Source organism: Girardinichthys multiradiatus, chromosome 4 (assembly GCF_021462225.1).
Source record: "Girardinichthys multiradiatus isolate DD_20200921_A chromosome 4, DD_fGirMul_XY1, whole genome shotgun sequence".
Lineage (NCBI taxonomy): Eukaryota > Metazoa > Chordata > Actinopteri > Cyprinodontiformes > Goodeidae > Girardinichthys > Girardinichthys multiradiatus.
The window spans coordinates 41,844,173-41,862,094 of NC_061797.1; the positions used below are offsets into that span (position 1 = coordinate 41,844,173).

General features: G+C 37.9%; 1 protein-coding gene across 1 annotated transcript; it reads right to left on the minus strand.

Moving 5' to 3' along the window:
* Window positions 1-12,857: 12,857 nt before the first annotated feature.
* On the minus strand, window positions 12,858-16,047 carry LOC124867166 (UDP-glucuronosyltransferase 2C1-like). Its single transcript, XM_047363463.1, has 3 exons — window positions 15,926-16,047; window positions 15,706-15,843; window positions 12,858-14,613 (listed from the first exon to the last, which is right to left on the minus strand). Exon 3 carries the CDS (start codon window positions 14,611-14,613, stop codon window positions 13,027-13,029), a length of 1,587 nt encoding a protein of 528 aa, XP_047219419.1. The 5' UTR covers window positions 15,706-15,843; window positions 15,926-16,047; the 3' UTR covers window positions 12,858-13,026.
* Window positions 16,048-17,922: the final 1,875 nt, after the last annotated feature.

Here is a 17,922-nt window from a genome sequence, read left to right on the forward strand (position 1 = left end):
AAATCAGAAAGACTGAAGGAGGATTTCACTCGTCTTCTGAATATTGTTGGAGGTCTCAATATCAAGGTGTTTCTCAGCGGACTATTTGCACCAATGTTCTGTGGAGATTAGGTTTTTTCCAGACTCCTGATGATTAGTAAGTGGTTGAAAAAAACATGTGCCACCACACCTGTTAACTTCATCGACAACTTTAATATTTTTTGGGAAAAAATACAACTCTTCAAGCAAGATGGTTTCTGTTTGAACAAGCCAGGAGCCAGACGTTTTACATCTAATCTCTTCTATTCTGTAAATAATCCGCCAGCAGCTTCGACCTTCAGCAGAGAACATGGAGTATCAACAACAATGATAACGGTGCCTCCAACAGCTCCAGCAGAAACAATCGGCCAGTTGGCTGAGAAAGAGAGGTCATCACAAAAGGTCTCCCCGTCGAAATCCACAGGAGAAGAGGACCCCCCCATTATACCCCCATCCCCCCAAACCCAGACCCAAACCCAGACCGACACCCCCGGTAAACCCCCCTCACCCCAGACCCCGACCCAGACCGCACAGAACTCTCCCATCTCCCCAATGAGCCCGCTTTTTGCTTTACTGAATTCTGATAACATGAAAGGAGCTCTTTAAATCAGGACCCAAATGGCTCTGACCTCTTCTCCATTAAACACCCCCCGTGGCTGAGGCCTTGCTACCGAACCAACATCTTCCAAATGCTGCAGACCTCCACCACCTCCTAATGACTTCATTACTGACCACGATCTTTGTCAGGTTTAAACAACCTAACAATACGTATAACAACACAAAAAGAAGAGAGAGACAAAGTATTAGTTATTTTACTCGCTTTGCGAGGAGAGACAGTCAGAGATGTGTTCAGTTACAAGTCTCCCAACTGCTCTGAAACCCATCTAACCGCTCCCTCTTTTTATTGTCTTTTGGGGGTCCCTAGTTTACAAAAACATTAATCTCTAAAGGATGGGAAAACAACAGCTGCATCGTAAATAAGTCATAAACAGCTTTATCCATTAACAACACATTTCCACAGTCCTCTTTCAGCTTCCAGGGTCAGTTGTGCCTTTTGTTCAGTGCAATCAGCCTCTCTTTATGACCTCCTCAACTGGACTGCTTCCTTCTCTGCTAACTCAGCTCCATTTACGATCTTTGCCTGCAGACAACTCATCAGATCATTTACTCACACACATCTTAAATGATTATAAGATCAAATGGTTAAAATAAAGAATAGGAGGAAAATAAGACAAACTTTATTCAATTATTCCAACATTTCCCCCCTGTTTGTCGTATTTGCTCACATTCTCATATCACGTAAACAGCCAATTCTCTCAAATTTTTAACTGTAAGATTATCTTCATGAGTACAAAGACAATTATACTCAGAGGTACTTACTGACATTTAAATCACAGAATCATATAGAAATGGATCTGCGTACAGGTCAGAAAAGTGGTCAGTCCCATCCTCGTCATCTTCATCATCCTGATGTTTAAATAACGGATAGAGTTGTGTAACTCTGTTTTCCATAGGAGAAATAGCTGTGGTGATAAGACGGTTAAACAGAGAACAAAGGCAGGGAATACAACAACTTCCACACAATGTCAAAATTGTGGCAAACACTGCAAAGGAAATTATTACTCATGATACTAAACTTTTATACTTCCCAAACATATCCAGCCAGGAGTCCCACATCGAGGCGTCTACTCCAGAATGCTCCTTCATTTTGCCATTTAGAGATCTCAAACCTTCTATGGCTTTCATTTGGCTGCCATCAGCCAGCAGCAGTGTTGTTAGGTGTGAATGTGCAACATTTTTCTCCAAAAATAGCACAAACTTCTCCTTCTTCAGCTAACAACATGTCCAAAGCAATTCTATTCTGGAATGCTATCAGGGAAGTTGAAGCCAATTAGTCATGGACAGTTCAAACCCGCTTTGTGTCCAATTTCCTAGTTTTTGTACATTGTAATGGATATAATTGATCCTGTCTACGTTTCTGTTCAACGTACACCACCAACAGATACTTAATTCAAATCCTGCAGCTACTTGATCAGTTAATTTATATTCATCTATAGCATCTATGTATGTAGAGTCTCCCTCAGTCTGCCAAGCTGCTTCTCTGCACTTCCTATCACACCAATCATGTGGATTTAACACTAAATAGTCCATCTGTTACTTCATCTACTAACATAGGATATAACCATAAAGTAATTAGAGCACAGAGTCCTGTTACTTTTGAAGGTAATCAATCAAACAACCTGTCGTCACCACACCACCAAATGTCTCCTCTAGAGACTGGTTTAAAACACTTATTTACTTTTACAATTGTAATACACCATACTGCAATGAGATTTCCCAATTTATTACCTCTCTCTGTCATATTTATACATGTATAGTTTCCAGTGGTGACTCATTTATGGAAAACTGATTTATCCTTATCTGCTCTAATTACAGGAAAAACAGAATCCTTGTGCTAACACATTTCATTAGGATTAGTTTGATTCATTACTTCCATCACACAGGGTTGTGGTATCACAGCTGGAATTATTTGTAATAAAAGCCTGGAACCCAAACACACAACACAATCTCTTTTAGTCATGTTAGCAGCTTGCTCTACCATCAATAACCAGTTATTATTTGTTCCTGATACTCCTGTAATAACCTGGAACTAGTCATCTGTGGTTAAGTTTCCTAACATAATTTTCACTCTCTTCGCTCTGTTACCTGGATTGCATTATCAGCTTTATGGAGCTTAAACAACTTCTTTTGATGACAAGCATAAGCAGTGGTGCACCACTCTGGTGTCCAATTATTTCCTTCATCAGCTACCATCATGGACCATGAGGTGTCTCTTCTATCATTTGTTAAGTACCATTTATAACTTCTATAATCCTGTCCTTTCCTTCCTCGTTTGGTCAAGCTAATGAGTGGGATCAGCACCACAGCTGTGGTTTTAGATTTAACGCACACTTGAATGACATAAGTATAAGAAGTTTGTTTAGTGCACATAGTTAGGTTATCTTGCCTACCTTGACTTAACGCTACTTGTTTCATGCAGATGTTGTTACATTCTAATTCATCTTGACTGGTTCCCAGAAATACCAGAAAAATAAAAATCAATATAAGAAAAAAAATAAATACACAGCATCGGAATTGCTCAACCATCTAAAAATCATTTTGGCTGAAATTTTGACTCCTCTAAGTGGTTCCAGTGTCTTAATTGTCTTCACTGACTTTCGGATCTCTCCAGACTCTAAATGTCTGGGTCCACCCTATTATCAGTCTGTAAATCACTTCCCCTGACGGAGCTTTCAACCGAAATGATCTTTTTACAATGTGTAAGGTGAATCCAGGTTCATCTCTCAGTTATTTTACTGCCCCGGCAGTGGTTAATAATAACTAATATGGATCCTCCCACTTAGGTGAATACCAATGCTTCTCCTTTATACTCCTTATTAACACCCAGTCTCCTGGTTCCACTAGTTAGTTTTCCTGCTGGGAAATAGAACATTCCTCATTAGTTTAAATTTGTTTCTGTTGCTTTTCTAACATACTTCTCATATAATCAGCTAGGTTGACTTCTTCATCTAACTCCCACTTATTTTTGAACTGTGGTAATCTGTATGGTCTTCCAAATAACGTTTCATAGGGTGTTAGCCCTGAGGTGCTTGTAATGTTTAGTTGGAAATAGTTCTATCCGTTTAGAAAATGCATCTATAATGACTAAAACAGAACTTTTTCCCTTCACTGTGGTTTAACTCAATAAAATCCATATGAATTGTTTGAAAAGGGTATCTTAGTTTTGAAAATTGTCCCCTTCGTGGTCTTAAATTCCCTTGTGGATTATGTTTTACACATCCTAAACATGTTTTACAAAAAATGTTTTTTTAATAAGAATTTTAGAATTTAATCAATATGTTATATAATATTAATATATCTATTCCTCCCTGTTGAGACATTGTGAAACACGATGGCTCAAATATTGCTGCCCATTTATATAGGTTCTTTGGTAGGACAGGTTTATTATCTGGTCAAATATAGATTTCTTCTTTTAATCCAGCTCCATGTTTTTTCCACATTGCTATCTCCTGTAGTGGGCTTTATTGTTGCATCTTTTCTAACACTATATGCATTGTCACCAATGCATATCCTGTTTGTGTCTTCTCCCTCTCATCTTTTTAGAGAAATCATTCACATAAACTATTTTGTGATCCTGCAAATCACTTCAAATTCTTTTTTTTTCCTAATTCTGCAGTATCAATGCTGAAACTGCATGGGAAACTCTTAAGGTTAAAAGGTGAAACAACACTATTGTAGCACTGCAACTGTCATTTTAGGCTGCAATTACAGCTCTCACATAATATGGTTGCACACACGCAACACTATCTAGTTTTGAAAAGAAACAGGCTATTATTTTCATTTAATCTCCATGTTGTTGAATCAGAACTGAAGTCATAAAATGTCCCTTGCAATCTACCATCTGAACAAACGGTTTAACTTGTTTTATGTTGGTAAATGCTTCTTCAGCTTCTACACTCCATCTTAGTTCAGACGTCATTTTCAGCTCTTCCTCATACATTAGTTTGTTTAATGGAGCTACTATTTCTGCATAATATGGCACCCAGTTTCTACAATAATTAGTTAGTCCAAAGGAAGGACATCATTTGCTTTTTTGTTACTGGTTTTAGAACTTGTAATATTGCAGTCTTTCTTTCTTCTACAATTGTGCATCCCCCTGCGCTAAGATTGTGGCCTAGGTATTTAACCTCATTTTTACACAACTGAAGTGTCTTTTACTGACTTCGTGTCCCTCTTCTGCTAAATGTTTTTACAATGCTATGGTGTCACTTTTACAGGTCTCCTCATCAGGAGAGGCTAATAGCACATCATCAACATATAATCAACTCTGACTACCTCCTGGAGGGTCAAACTTGGCCATACTTGCACTCATTACCTGAAAGTATATAGTTGGACTTTCACAGTAACCTTGAGGTAGTCTGGTATAAGTATATCTTTGTCCCTCAAAGGTAAATGCAAACCAGAACTGCCTATCTTTCCTGTTGATGGAGCTTGTTTTTTAACTGGAAAAATGGGGGTGTTACATGGTGAATTCTCGCATTTTATTATCACCCCTGCAGTTATTAAATCCTTTATTACTGGTTTTATTCCTTCACGAGCATCATATTTCAAAGGGTATTGTTTAACTCTGGGCCTGTATTCTGTTTTTGCTCTAATCTGAACAGGTAATGCTCCTTTACTAAAACCCACATCAGTAGTGTCTTTTGACCATAACTTATCAGGGACTTCATTCAAAACCTGTTCCTCCAGTTCAGTAAGGAATATTTCTCATTATTGTTTTGTATGCAAATGTATCCCTTCTTACACTATCACTATCTAAAATAATAATTTTGATTTCTGTATTCATTATTGTTGCAAACCAGTCTGTGGCATCTTTTCCCTTCTACACTATTCTTCTTCTATCCTGCCACTTGAGTTCTTTATCCTTGAATAAACATGTGTGTGGAGGTGTCCACTTTTTGCAGAGCTTCTTAGTGTCTTCCGCTAACAACTTCAGCAACTGACGTACTCTTCCTATCTGTATAAACACAAGTTACCATAACTTTTGTAGGGGTTACTTTAGTTAATGCTATCTAGGGAGAGAAGGTCCTGGAAACTTAAGAGGATATCCTGCCCCTGTGTTTTTGATTTTTTGTTTTCATTGGTATCTGAGGTACTAGGAACAATTTCACTTGTTTTCTGTCCTAGTCATGCTAAATCATTATTTTCTCTTATCAGGACAGTCTCTGGCCATATGTCCCTCTCTCCCACAACACCAACATCCTGAGGTGTTTTTTCTATAATTTGCTCTGCTCTTCTCCTTCTCTTCCTCTGCTGTTTTGATAATAAATCTGCTCTTTCCCTTCTTCTTTTTGCTGAGAAAAGGTGTTGCCTACTTTTTTTTTTTGTTTTTTATCCTTCATAACTTTTCTCTGCATGGAGGGCATGATTTACATAGTCTTCTAGATTTGCTGTGGGGAATCCTATAAAATGTCTCCTACCCAGGTATTAATTGCATCCCTGGAACCAGCATGTAGTGCATTTTTTAACTGCTGTTAATAAGCTCCTTGTTTGTCTTCATCTTCTTGTAGACCACTATGTATTTTAAACACTTTTGTCAGTCTAATCCTATATTCTTCAAAAGGTCATTCCTCTTTTTGTTTCACTCTGGCTATTAAAAAGAGTAAAATATTTTCTAAGGTTACACAGAAAGAAACCATGTCATGCCATAAACCTCCGTGACAAGCTGTATCAACAGCTTTCAGCGTCTCAAAACAAATAATAATAAAACATAAACACAAATAAAACATACATGAGGTACAGCCATGGTGGGGATGGATTTATTCACCAAAGGGACTCATTTTAGCCCATCCAATCCTGTCAAACCTCATCAGATCTTTGGTACAAAACCAAAACTTTCCACCTGCTCTTTTTACTCCCCTTCTTCTGTCCTGCTGTTCTACTTTGTAAATCCATCAAAAATTACTTCTCAGCCCTCTGACATTTTCTGCTTTCCACAAAAACGTCCATTCTTGTCTCCTGCATCACATCTCTCTCTTTTTAGTTACTTTTAAGCAATAATCTACATCCTCATAACCTTCTTTGTCCATTTTTCTTAAATCACGTTTACTTTTAATGTACTTTTAATTATTGCATCCTATAGATCAATTAATTTTTTAGAGTTTAAACGACCATCATAATGATATGTGGTTATCCATTTATCTAAATATTTAATTTTAATATTTTAATTTGATCCTGTGCTTCCATAAATTTCCAATCTTTACATTATTATTCATTTTTAGTTTATTTTACTCACCCCTTTTCACATTTCTTTTATTTAAATTTGGTCCAGCATATAAATACCTAGGGTATTCTAAATACTGGATTATTCTGCTCAGTAGGGTGACAGAAAAATCTCTGTTTGTGGTAATTCTCACTTCAACTCTTCCGAGTGGAGAATTCTTGCCTTTGCATCCACAAAAGTTAGTCACTTTCGATCCTACTGCTTTGGTATGAGGCAAAACCTAGTGGTTTAAATCCTCCATTCATTTCTCACATGCACACATTTAAACGCGGATTTTTCTTAGTATTTTCTGTTGTTGTTTAAAATACTTCTTAACACTCAAAGGACTCCGCCGTCCTGGATCACGGAATTTTCAGTATTTTCCCTTAATACTTTAAGCAGAACTCCGGCACACTGCTGTTACCTGTTAGTGCCTAGGTTTACAGGGTTTGTTTCTTATTTCACGCAATGACCCCCAGTCATTCGTCACACTTTTGTTTTAAATCCAGATTCACTCACCACTTTGTCCTCTCCTCTCTCTCAGAGTTCCATCAGCCGTCAGATCCCAGCAGGCGGGCCGAAATCCAGTCCCGGAAAGGGTCTGTGTGTCTCCCTGTTGAAGACAGCCGTGCGCACGGTCTTTTCCTGGAGTCTACCGACCCGCTGGAACCATCAGGCGTAGTTGGAATCCGGCTCGAAGGACTAAATTAATGTCAGGTTTAAACCACCTAACAATACGTATAACAACACAAAAAGAAGAGAGAGACAAAGTATTAGTTATTTTACTCGCTTTGCGAGGAGAAACGGTCAGAGATGTGTTCAGTTACAAGTCTCCCAACCGCTCTGAAACCCAGGAAGAAAATAAGACAAACTTTATTCAATTATTCCAACAATCTTGATGTTATGTTTTTAACAGAAACATGATTACATGAATTTAATGAAGCTCCTATTCTGATAGAGTCGATGCCTCCGAACCACAATTTTCTTTGTGAGAGCAGACAGCAAAGAAAGGTAGAGGGGTGGCCACTTTGTTTAAAGATTTATTAGAGTGTAAAAAAGTATTTCTGGGCAAATTTGACTCTTTTGAATATTTGGCTCTCTGGGTAAAGAGCCCTGTCCGAACCATGTTCTTGAATATTTACAGGCCTCCTAAGTCCAAAACAAACTTTTTCAGTGATTTTAATGAGCTTTTATCTGTGATATGTGTTGATTATGACTGTTTAATTATTGTGGGAGACTTCAACATTCACATGGACAAACCTGAAGACAAAAGTGCAATAGATCTATGTGACACTCTTAGAAATTTTGGTTTGACTCAACATGTTAAACAGCAAACGCACAAACAGGGACATATTTTGGACTTGATCATCACTAAGGGTCTAAACATTTCCAAGGTGTCTGTAACTGATGTTGCCCTATCTCACCACTTTTCTGTTATTTTTGAAAGCATCTTCTGCAATGACTCAGTTTGCCAAAGAGACATGATAAGAAAACGCATCTTTAAGGACGGTGCTGCTGAAACCTTTAACCAGATTTACTCTTTTACCTCCACTTTGCCCTGTAACACTGTAGATGAGCTGGTAGATAACTTTCATTCTAAAATCTCAGACATCATTGATTCAATTGCTCCAATTGAAGTGAAAGTCGTTTCTGGGAAGAAACTCCAGAGAAGTGCTCCATCAGTCAGAAGTGAAAAAAAGGAGTGTCGAAAAGCTGAACGCAGGTGGCGAAAGACTGGACTCCAAGTTCACTATATTATCTATAAAGAGAGACTATACAGATATAACCTACAACTGAAAAATGCAAGAGAATCTTTCTTTTCTGAGATCATCAGCAAAAACATAAACAATCCTCGTGCATTATTTGCCACGGTCGACAGGTTAACAAACCCTCCTGTAACTGTAGCATCTGAACTCCACTCTACCAGGGCCTGCAATGAATTTGCTAAATTCTTTACTGAAATAACCCAAAAGATCAGAGAGGCAGTCAGCACATCCGCATCAACTCCAGTACCAATGTTGTCTCCAACTAGAACCGATTTTGACAAAATTTCCCAATTTCACCAAATAAACTGCAAAATCTTAGAAGAAATCGTACAGCAACTAAGCTCTTCTTCCTGCTGTCTCGATCTTTTACCCACAGCTTTCCTTAAGAAAGCTTTGCCTGTAATAACATCTGATTTAACTCAAATAATAAACACGTCCCTTTTGTCAGGTGTTTTCTCCCAGGCCCTAAAAACAGCAATTATCAAACCTCTATTGAAAAAGAGCAACTTGGACAAGCTGCTACTACAGAACTACAGGCCTATATCAAACCTCCCCTTCATCAGTAAGATTATTGAAAAAGCTGTGTTTCAGCAGTTAAACAACTTCCTAACAACGACCAACCGCTTCGATGTCTTCCAGTCAGGCTTCCTGCTCACCACAGTACAGAGACTGCTCTTATCAAGGTGTTCAATGACATCTGTATAAATGCAGACTGTGGAAGAACCACAGTGCTGGTATTATTGGACCTTAGTGCAGCATTCAACACTGTTGATCACTCCATTTTATTAGAGCGCCTGGAAAACTGGGTCAGCCTTTCTGGTACAGCACTCAACTGGTTTAAATCCTACTTGAAGGACAGGGACTTTTTTGTGTCAGTAGGTAACTTTACATCAGAGAGCACAAAAATCACATGTGGCGTTCCCCAAGGGTCCATCTTAGGGCCCCTCCTATTCAATATCTACATGCTCCCCCTAACTCAGATTTAAATAAACAACAACATAAGTTATCATAACTATGCAGACGACACACAGCTATACGTTAACATGTCACCAGGTGACTATGAACCCATTCAAGCGCTGGGTAAATTTTAGAAGAAATCAATGCATGGATGGGCCTACATTTTCTTCAGCTGAATCAAAACAAAACTGAAGTAATAATCTTTGGACCAAAGGGATAGCGTTTAAAAATTAGCACACAGCTTCAGTTACTGCAGCCAGAAACCACCAGTCAGGCTTGAAACCTGGGTGTAGTGATGGCTTCAGACCTGAACCTTCAGAGGCACATAAAGGTAGTAACTAGGTCGGCATTCTATCAACTAAAGAACATCTCCAGGATTAAAGGACTGTCTCAGCAGGACCTTAAAAAACTAATTAATGCGTTCATATTTAGTAGAATTGATTACTGCAAAGGTGTCTTCACAGGTCTGCCTAAACAGTTGATCAGACAGCTGCAGTTGATCCAGAACGCTGCTGCCCACGTCCTCACTAGAACTAAGAAAGTGGAGCACATCACCCCGGTTCTAAAGTCCCTACACTGACTCCCTGTAGCTCAGAGAATAGACTTTAAAATACTTATGTTAGTTTATAAATCACTGAATGGCCTTACATTAAAATATATTGAAGATTTGTTGTCATTGTATCAATCTTTCAGACCACTCAGGTCTTCTGGTTCAAGTCTACTCTGCATCCCCAGAACCAGAACAGAACATAGAGAAACAGCATTCAGTTCTTATGCTCCACTAATCTGGAGCAAACGTCCAGAAAACTGTAAAAATTATGAATTACTGAGTTCTCTAAAATCAAGGTTGAAAACCAATGTGTTTAAAGTTGCTTTTGATTGTTGTATTTATACTAATAACTGAAACATCATTAATTTCAGTCTGTAGTCCAACCTTTCTTTCCTTTACTTTCCTTTATCATGCAAATGCAATTTAAAACAAATGCCACAGCAATGCACATTTTTTCATCATGTGAGGCACTTTGAATTGTCTTGTTAAAATGTGCAATACAAATACACTTGCTTTGCCTTTATTAGTAGGTTAAATTACTGCTACAGCATCTTTACAGGTCTCTGTAAAAAAAAATCAATCACGCAGTTGCAGCTCATCCAAAATGCTGCTGCCAGAGTCCTAACCAAAACCATTAAAATTAAAATTCTGCTAATAAAGCACTAAATGGTCTTGGACTAAAATACATTTCTGACTTACTTGTCAAATATGAGCTATGCAGACCCCTCAGGTCTTCAGATATATCTATACTTAGTGTTCCCAGGATCAGAACTAAACAAGCTGATGATACTATTTTGTTCATTAAGAAGCAATAAATGTAAAACAACTGCTATGCTGCTTCAGTGATATCCTCTAGGAACAATCAAGCAATCTGGTAATTCTGCTCAATAGGTCCCCAGTGCTATGTCACTTACCCCATATCATTGGAGTGAGTTTTTCATACAACCGATTTATAATACACAGAAACAACTGTTCATATCCAAACCTAAAAAATATATATGTATTTACTTGTTAGGCTTTTACTGATTTTAATTTGTTTGACAATAGTAAAAATAAGTGAATCATCATCTTTTAATGTAGTGCCAGTTGTTAATCTTACAGGTTAAGATACAAACCTTCCTGTATTGACTATAAATGGCTGTTCTGAGATCAGTGCTGATATCTTATGCCTTTAACATTCTCTTCACAAAGATCTTGATAAAACTGACCAACAAAATCTCCCAAACTTTGTGTTTTGGAAAGTGCTTAACCTTTCAGATGATGAAATACTTCCCTGTAATTTAGCATCATCAGCAGCTAGATTGTTGTTATTTTGTAAATTCCTATAAAGCAAAAGGGTTGGCTCTGTTTTTGCACATGCTAGTTTAGATGACATAAGAAATATAATTTCATAATATTTTATGTATTTCTGCTAATATGAAATAGCACTTGCAGTAATTTAAAACCTACTAAGCATTAGACTATCTCTTACTTGGTTATTTCATAAACAAGTGAATTAACAAGACAGGAGCCAGACGCATGAGCAGCATTGATGAGCAGCACTGCTCCTGTCAGGAAGAGGACTATGTATACAGAGTGGTAGATGTACCAGGGCATATGTGGTCTTCACACATAGACACTGTTCGAAAGAAGGCACAGCAGAGACTGTACTTCCTGAGGCAACTCAAGAAGTTCAACCTTCCACAGGAGCTGCTGGTCATCTTCTACACTGCCATCATTCAATCTGACCAAGTATTGAGTGCATAACTGTACATGATTATTTGAAGGTTGATGTTTTTGTATTAAAAACACTTCTTTTCTTGGTCGGATGAAATATGCTAATTTTGTGAGATAGGAATTTTGGGTTTTCATGAGCTGTATGCCAAAATCATCCATATTAAGACAATAAAAGACCTGAAATATTTCAGTTAGTGTGCAATGAATCTAAAATATATGAATGTTAAATTTTCATCATGACATTATGGAAAATAATGAACTTTATCACAATATGCTAATATTTTGGGAAGGACCTGTATTTATGAATCCCAAAGATTTGCAAGCTCGTAAATAGAACATTGACAAGTTTGATATGATGTCATTCCCAGATACAAGTTCTGATTTCCAAGAGTAATGAAGCCTAATACAATATCCTTTAATGCTGCAATGTATTCAAATGTTCTACTATCAAACACATAAGTGGGACAGATTAAAATCTTCTGAACATGTTATGATTTGGGGTTGTTTGGTTTTTGGTTTCTGGGTTTTTGTTGGTCTTATTCACAGTTCAAGTTTTGAATCATGTTTCTGTTTATTTTCCTGGTCATGCATTAGTTTTGTCGTCTTGTTCATGTTTTGTCAAGTTTGGTTTTCGGATCTGGTTTTGCTTTTGCTTCATGTTTTTCTAGTTTCTGTTCAAGAGTCTCTGTTTTGATCCAGCCACGTTTTGTTCTGTTAATTCGGATCACCTGCACCTATTAATCTGTCTTGTTTCACCTGGTCACACTCCATAAATACCCACCTGTTCTGTCATTCGGGCGGAACATTTCTCAGATCATGTCTTGTTTTTTGATCATGCCATGCCTGTCTCGCCTGCCCGTTTGTTGTTTTGTTCCTGCCACCTGCTGAGAGTGAGTTTTGGTTATTAAACCTTTTTCACTTACCATCAGGCTGCCTGCTCGTCTGCATTCTGGGGTCCTATATCTCGCCTATATCTCGTAAACCATAACAAAACAGACACAAAAAACTCACACTAAGATACAATATATCTGCTTTCTTAATTGACAATCAAAGCATCAATTTATTTTATTACAATCTTTCAGAACAGTATCCTAATTCAAATGACAAAGTTCAAAATATCCTTTGAAATTATGGAAATAACTGGAATGACTGGAAATTCTGTATTTCCAGTCAAGATAAAGTAAAAATCCTGAATATTAGTCAGATTTTACTTTACGTCTACACACAGACCTCCATAAACACCTGATAAACATGACAGTAGCCAGAAGCATGAGCAGCAGCGCTCCAGTCAGGAACAGAACTACGTCTACAGAGTGGTACACGAACCAGGACAGTTTGTAGGACTGGGCTTTCAGATGAGCAGCACCTTTGTGTCTCATGACAAACTCTATCCAGAAGAGGGCGGTATCTATTGGCTTCATGGGCTGATCTCTGTGCAGTCTGGAGAGTCTCTGCATGTTCATCCTGTAGGACGGTTCGTTCAGGACTTCCTGCATGGCCTTCAGGAAGTTGTCACCATTTTCCATCATATTCAGTGTAAGAATTTTAGCTCCTCCTTTCTCTTGCAAACGGAGCAGATTGTCATACTGGTCAAAAACCAGGGGAAACCCCACAACTGGAACTCCGTGATACAAGGCTTCCTGGACGCCGTTTGTTCCTCCATGAGCCACAAATAGTTTGATCTTTGGATGTCCTAAAAGGTCTTTTTGTGGCATCCATTCAACCAGTAAGGTGTTGTTACCAAGAGTGGACGGTTTGGGGCCTCTATAGCTCCAGATGACTTTCTGTGGCAATTTAGCAAAAGCTGCTGCAATCCCATTGGCCAGGTCCTCTGGAAATTCATTTACAAATAGTGAGATAGACATGATGATGACTCCATGCTCTCCAGAACTCTGCACAAACTGCTCCAGATGTTCTGGAAGTGGTTTTGCAGGTTTACAGTGGAACCCTCCCATGTAGACAACATTGGGCATGGTGGGACGAGGGTAGTCAAACACAAAATCAGTTCTCATGAGCCAAATGTCTGCATCTATTTTTAAACGGTCAAAGTCACAATCAGGTCCAAGATATTTTTCACAAAGTGGCTGGTAGACTTGCTTAGTAATGAATTTGCTTTGAATGTGGTTCATTATATAAAAAATTTTGTTTTTAACTCTCTGAAAAAAGGTCATTTTATCAGTGTGGCCAGACCCTGTCATAGGAATGTAGGATAATGGTGAAGGAGCGATGGCAAGATGAGCTTCTTCAGGCATTAACCAGCGAACATTATAAACTAAAGGGAGGTTCATATATTTGGCTAGAATCGCTCCATTACCCCAGCATGGGTCAGTAAGAACCAGATCAAACTTGGTCTCATTTAATTTCCTCATCAGCTCTGCATTATCCAGCAGGGCTGGGACAAATGCGCTCAGAGAACTGTGAACTTCAACAATTTTGCTGAGAATGCCAAGTGACATGTGGAGAAAACTGGTCAAAGGTAAAGTCCCCCGTTCAAACTTTATGTACTCCGAAAGGAAGTTTTTTAAAAACTCTTCATTTATTAAGCTTTTTTCCATTGGCACTATGAAAGTCCTGTAATATAGGGAGTTATCCTTGATGTACCAACTTTTGCTGGAACGTGCAACAGTGACATCGTGACCCCTGGAGTGTAGAGCTTTAAGAAGAATTTCCATGTTAATCCAGTGGCTTCCTTCAGTAGGAAAGACCAAGATGTTGCCACCCTGACAGAAGCTGGGAATGAGGACGAGCAGGAGCAACGTCCCACAGCTACAGACTGCCTTCATCTGAAATGGAAGGACATGACACATAAGTTGAGAAAATAATCATTAGTAAATACCTAATTACTTTTCCTTTCTTTAAAGCTAAGCTAGGCTTTAAACACGTTCCATGTAATTTAAGACTATTTAATGTAAAGTTCTGGAACACAGCATTTATATTATTAATATAAACCAGAATATAACCCAACAGGTCAGCCTTCTCTAAATCTGATCATCTGTTGACGGGAATAAAAAAATGCCAAACGTATTAGTTCAAATGCATGAGCTGCACATTCTACTTGTCTATTTTTTACTGTTATATGTTTATTTACACAATAGTGAGGATCTGCATGCATTTGCTCAAACAGAATCTCTTAGGTTTAATCATAATGTAATTTAGAGTTTGTCATAAATTTTCACTGAACCTAAACTTTTCTATTCGACAAGAAGCCTCCACATGGGGTTTACATGTTGAACTTGATTGGTGGAGACTTGGAGTGTTCTTTCAAACCGAGCTCCAATGTTCAAATGTATTTCCCTTCCCGATGCGCTTCTACTCATTGTTTTCTGGTTGCATTTTAAGGTTTACACGAAGCATTCATGTCAGTTCATACTCTTACCTACAAAACTCCAAAAGGGTGAAAAAATAGTTACGTTTTACAACGTTAATGTCCATAAACTTATCATTCTTAGTGGTTATCAAAATCAAATCAATTTCCCATCTATCAATAAAATAACAGCTTTCTAAAGATGATGGGAAAAGATGTCATGTCCAAAATGAATTGGTCTTTTCATGTCATAAATGTATGAAGATATTGCTATAGCAGATGAGTAAGTGTTAATATCTAAGAAGGAAGGTAATTACCACAATCCTTCAAGATAAATAATTAACATACACACTATTTGCTGACTGAAAATTAGTTTGACGAAGAGAGGTCTTTTCTTTAAATACATTACCATGAAAAAGTATTTGAACCCAGATTGATTCTGATTTTTGAGGGTTTTTGTGGAAGCATATAACTGGATTTGACACCACAAGAATCAGTTTGAACACGCGTGGCTCCCTTTGCCTTTAAAGTGAAGTTTAATCTGCACATGCTTAGATAGATAAATACTTACGGTTAGTCCTGTTTGTCCAGACCACAAATTAAGTTGTCTTCAGCGTGCTACAGGACAATCCCGATGAACGATAAAGATATAAGGACCACACAACCTTTAGCCCAGTCAGTCCTACCACCACTTCTATAAAGCAATAACCTGTGTGTGACAAGTGATAACAAACTGAGTTACAACGACGATGCAGTGCCTTTTTAGGGATGTGGAATTAACCAAATCCTACCAAGTTGTTGGATGAAATCAGGTTTAAAATCTTTGCTCTGCTACAATCTAATCCGTTTAATGATTAGATGAAGCGTGTGCAACCAATGAAAGAAATAACAAGTGAAAACTATAAGGAAGTTCGGGAACTTCCTTATAGGAAATATAAGACTTTCGCTGTTGCGACACCTAGTGTTTGAGAAAAGAGATGCAGCAATTATTGCATAATAGAGGCCGTGGTTAACACAGCTGCTGACATTTTAACAGCATTGCACGCCTAGATTCAGGCAGATTATGTATATTCAATTCAATTCAATTCAAAAATACTTTATTAATCCCAAAGTGAAATTAAATGTTGTTATAGCTCATATTATGAAGGTTTCTTCAAAGAGCCGTTGTAGATGCTGATGGCTGTGGGCAGGAAGGATCTCCTGTAGCGCTCCGTCTTACAGCAGATCTGAAGAAGCCTCTGACTGAAGACACTCTGTTGTTGTAGGACAGTCTGATGAAGAGGATGCTCAGGGTTCTCCATAATGTTCTTCATTTTATGAAGAATCCGTCTTTCCACAATGATCTCCAGAGGTTCCAGAGGAGTCCACAGAACAGAGCCAGCCTTTTTTATCAGCTTGTTGAGCTTTTTTAAGTCCCTGGTTCTGATGCTGCTTTCCCAGCAGATGATGGTAGAAGAGATCACACTTTCCACAACAGACTTATAGAAGATATGCAGCATCTTGCTGCAAACACCAAAGGACCTAAGCTTCCTCAAGAAGTACAGTCTGCTCTGTCCCTTCTTGTAGACGGCTTCACAGTTGCATCTCCACTCTAGTCTGTTGTCCAGGTGAACACCGAGGTATTTATACTCCTCCACCACCTCCACTTCTTCTCCCATGATGGAAATAGTTTTTAACTTATTCCTTTTTCTCTTAAAATCTACAATCATCTCCTTTGTTTTAGTCACGTTCAAAATGAGATGATTGTTTCCACACCATGCCATATACCAGGATGACCAAATGTCCCGATTTGTGCGGGATTGTGCCGCATTTTTAACTCCTATTCCGGTGTCCTTTAAACAGAAACAATGTCCCGCATTTGACTGGGTCAAATTCTGATAAGTCAAAAAACTATCCGACTGGAGCTTTTCTGAAATGTAAAGCAAGCAGAGATGCAGACATCATCACAGAGCCGCATGAGCTGTGAATCAAAACACGCAGCAGCCACGATGCTAGTAAAATAAAACAGAACAAGAAAAGGATTTTCTTGCATAACTTACATCAGTTGGCTGTGCAAAATATTATGGAAAGTATGTCACGGAAAAGAAAATGCGGCTACAACAAAGACTGAAACGGTTTATAACTGGGTGAGGCCAGTGAAAAGTGATCTCTGAGGGATTTTTGAGAGATTACCAATCTTAAACTTTAAAAGCTTGTAAAGGTTTTTTTTCAAACTGGTGCTATTTCATTGTGCACTAACAGGCCAAGCAGAGATTGATGAATGTAATGTCAGACCTTTGCCTAAAAAAAAAAAAAAAAAAATGAAAATTACATACATATATATATATATATATATATATGGTTAGTAAATCTTTTAAAAACAAAATTTAAACGTTATGTTATTTATCATTTTAATTCATTTACAACTTGAGCAGTCTTGGAAAGGAAAATGACAATGCAATTTGGATAATTTATTTCAAATTTTATTTATGAGTCAAAAAAAATGCAGCTTTATTTTGAAAATGAAATAGCATTTCTATTAATCCATTTTAATTTGAATATTGGGACACATGTGCTTCCAGATAATCCAAGTCCAAATTATAAAACAATGTAAAATGCACCAATCATTTGGCAGTAGAGTCAGTGCATGTCACTCTGGTCAAACTAGTAAGTCACATACATCTTCTTCTTTTGTCTGATGGCAGAAAACAGCGTCAAATTAATATGAATACTACCACTGATTGCACTGGAGAATAGAGAAAAAGATAAAAAATGCATTATGTATGATTGTTTCATAAACTTGTGTACA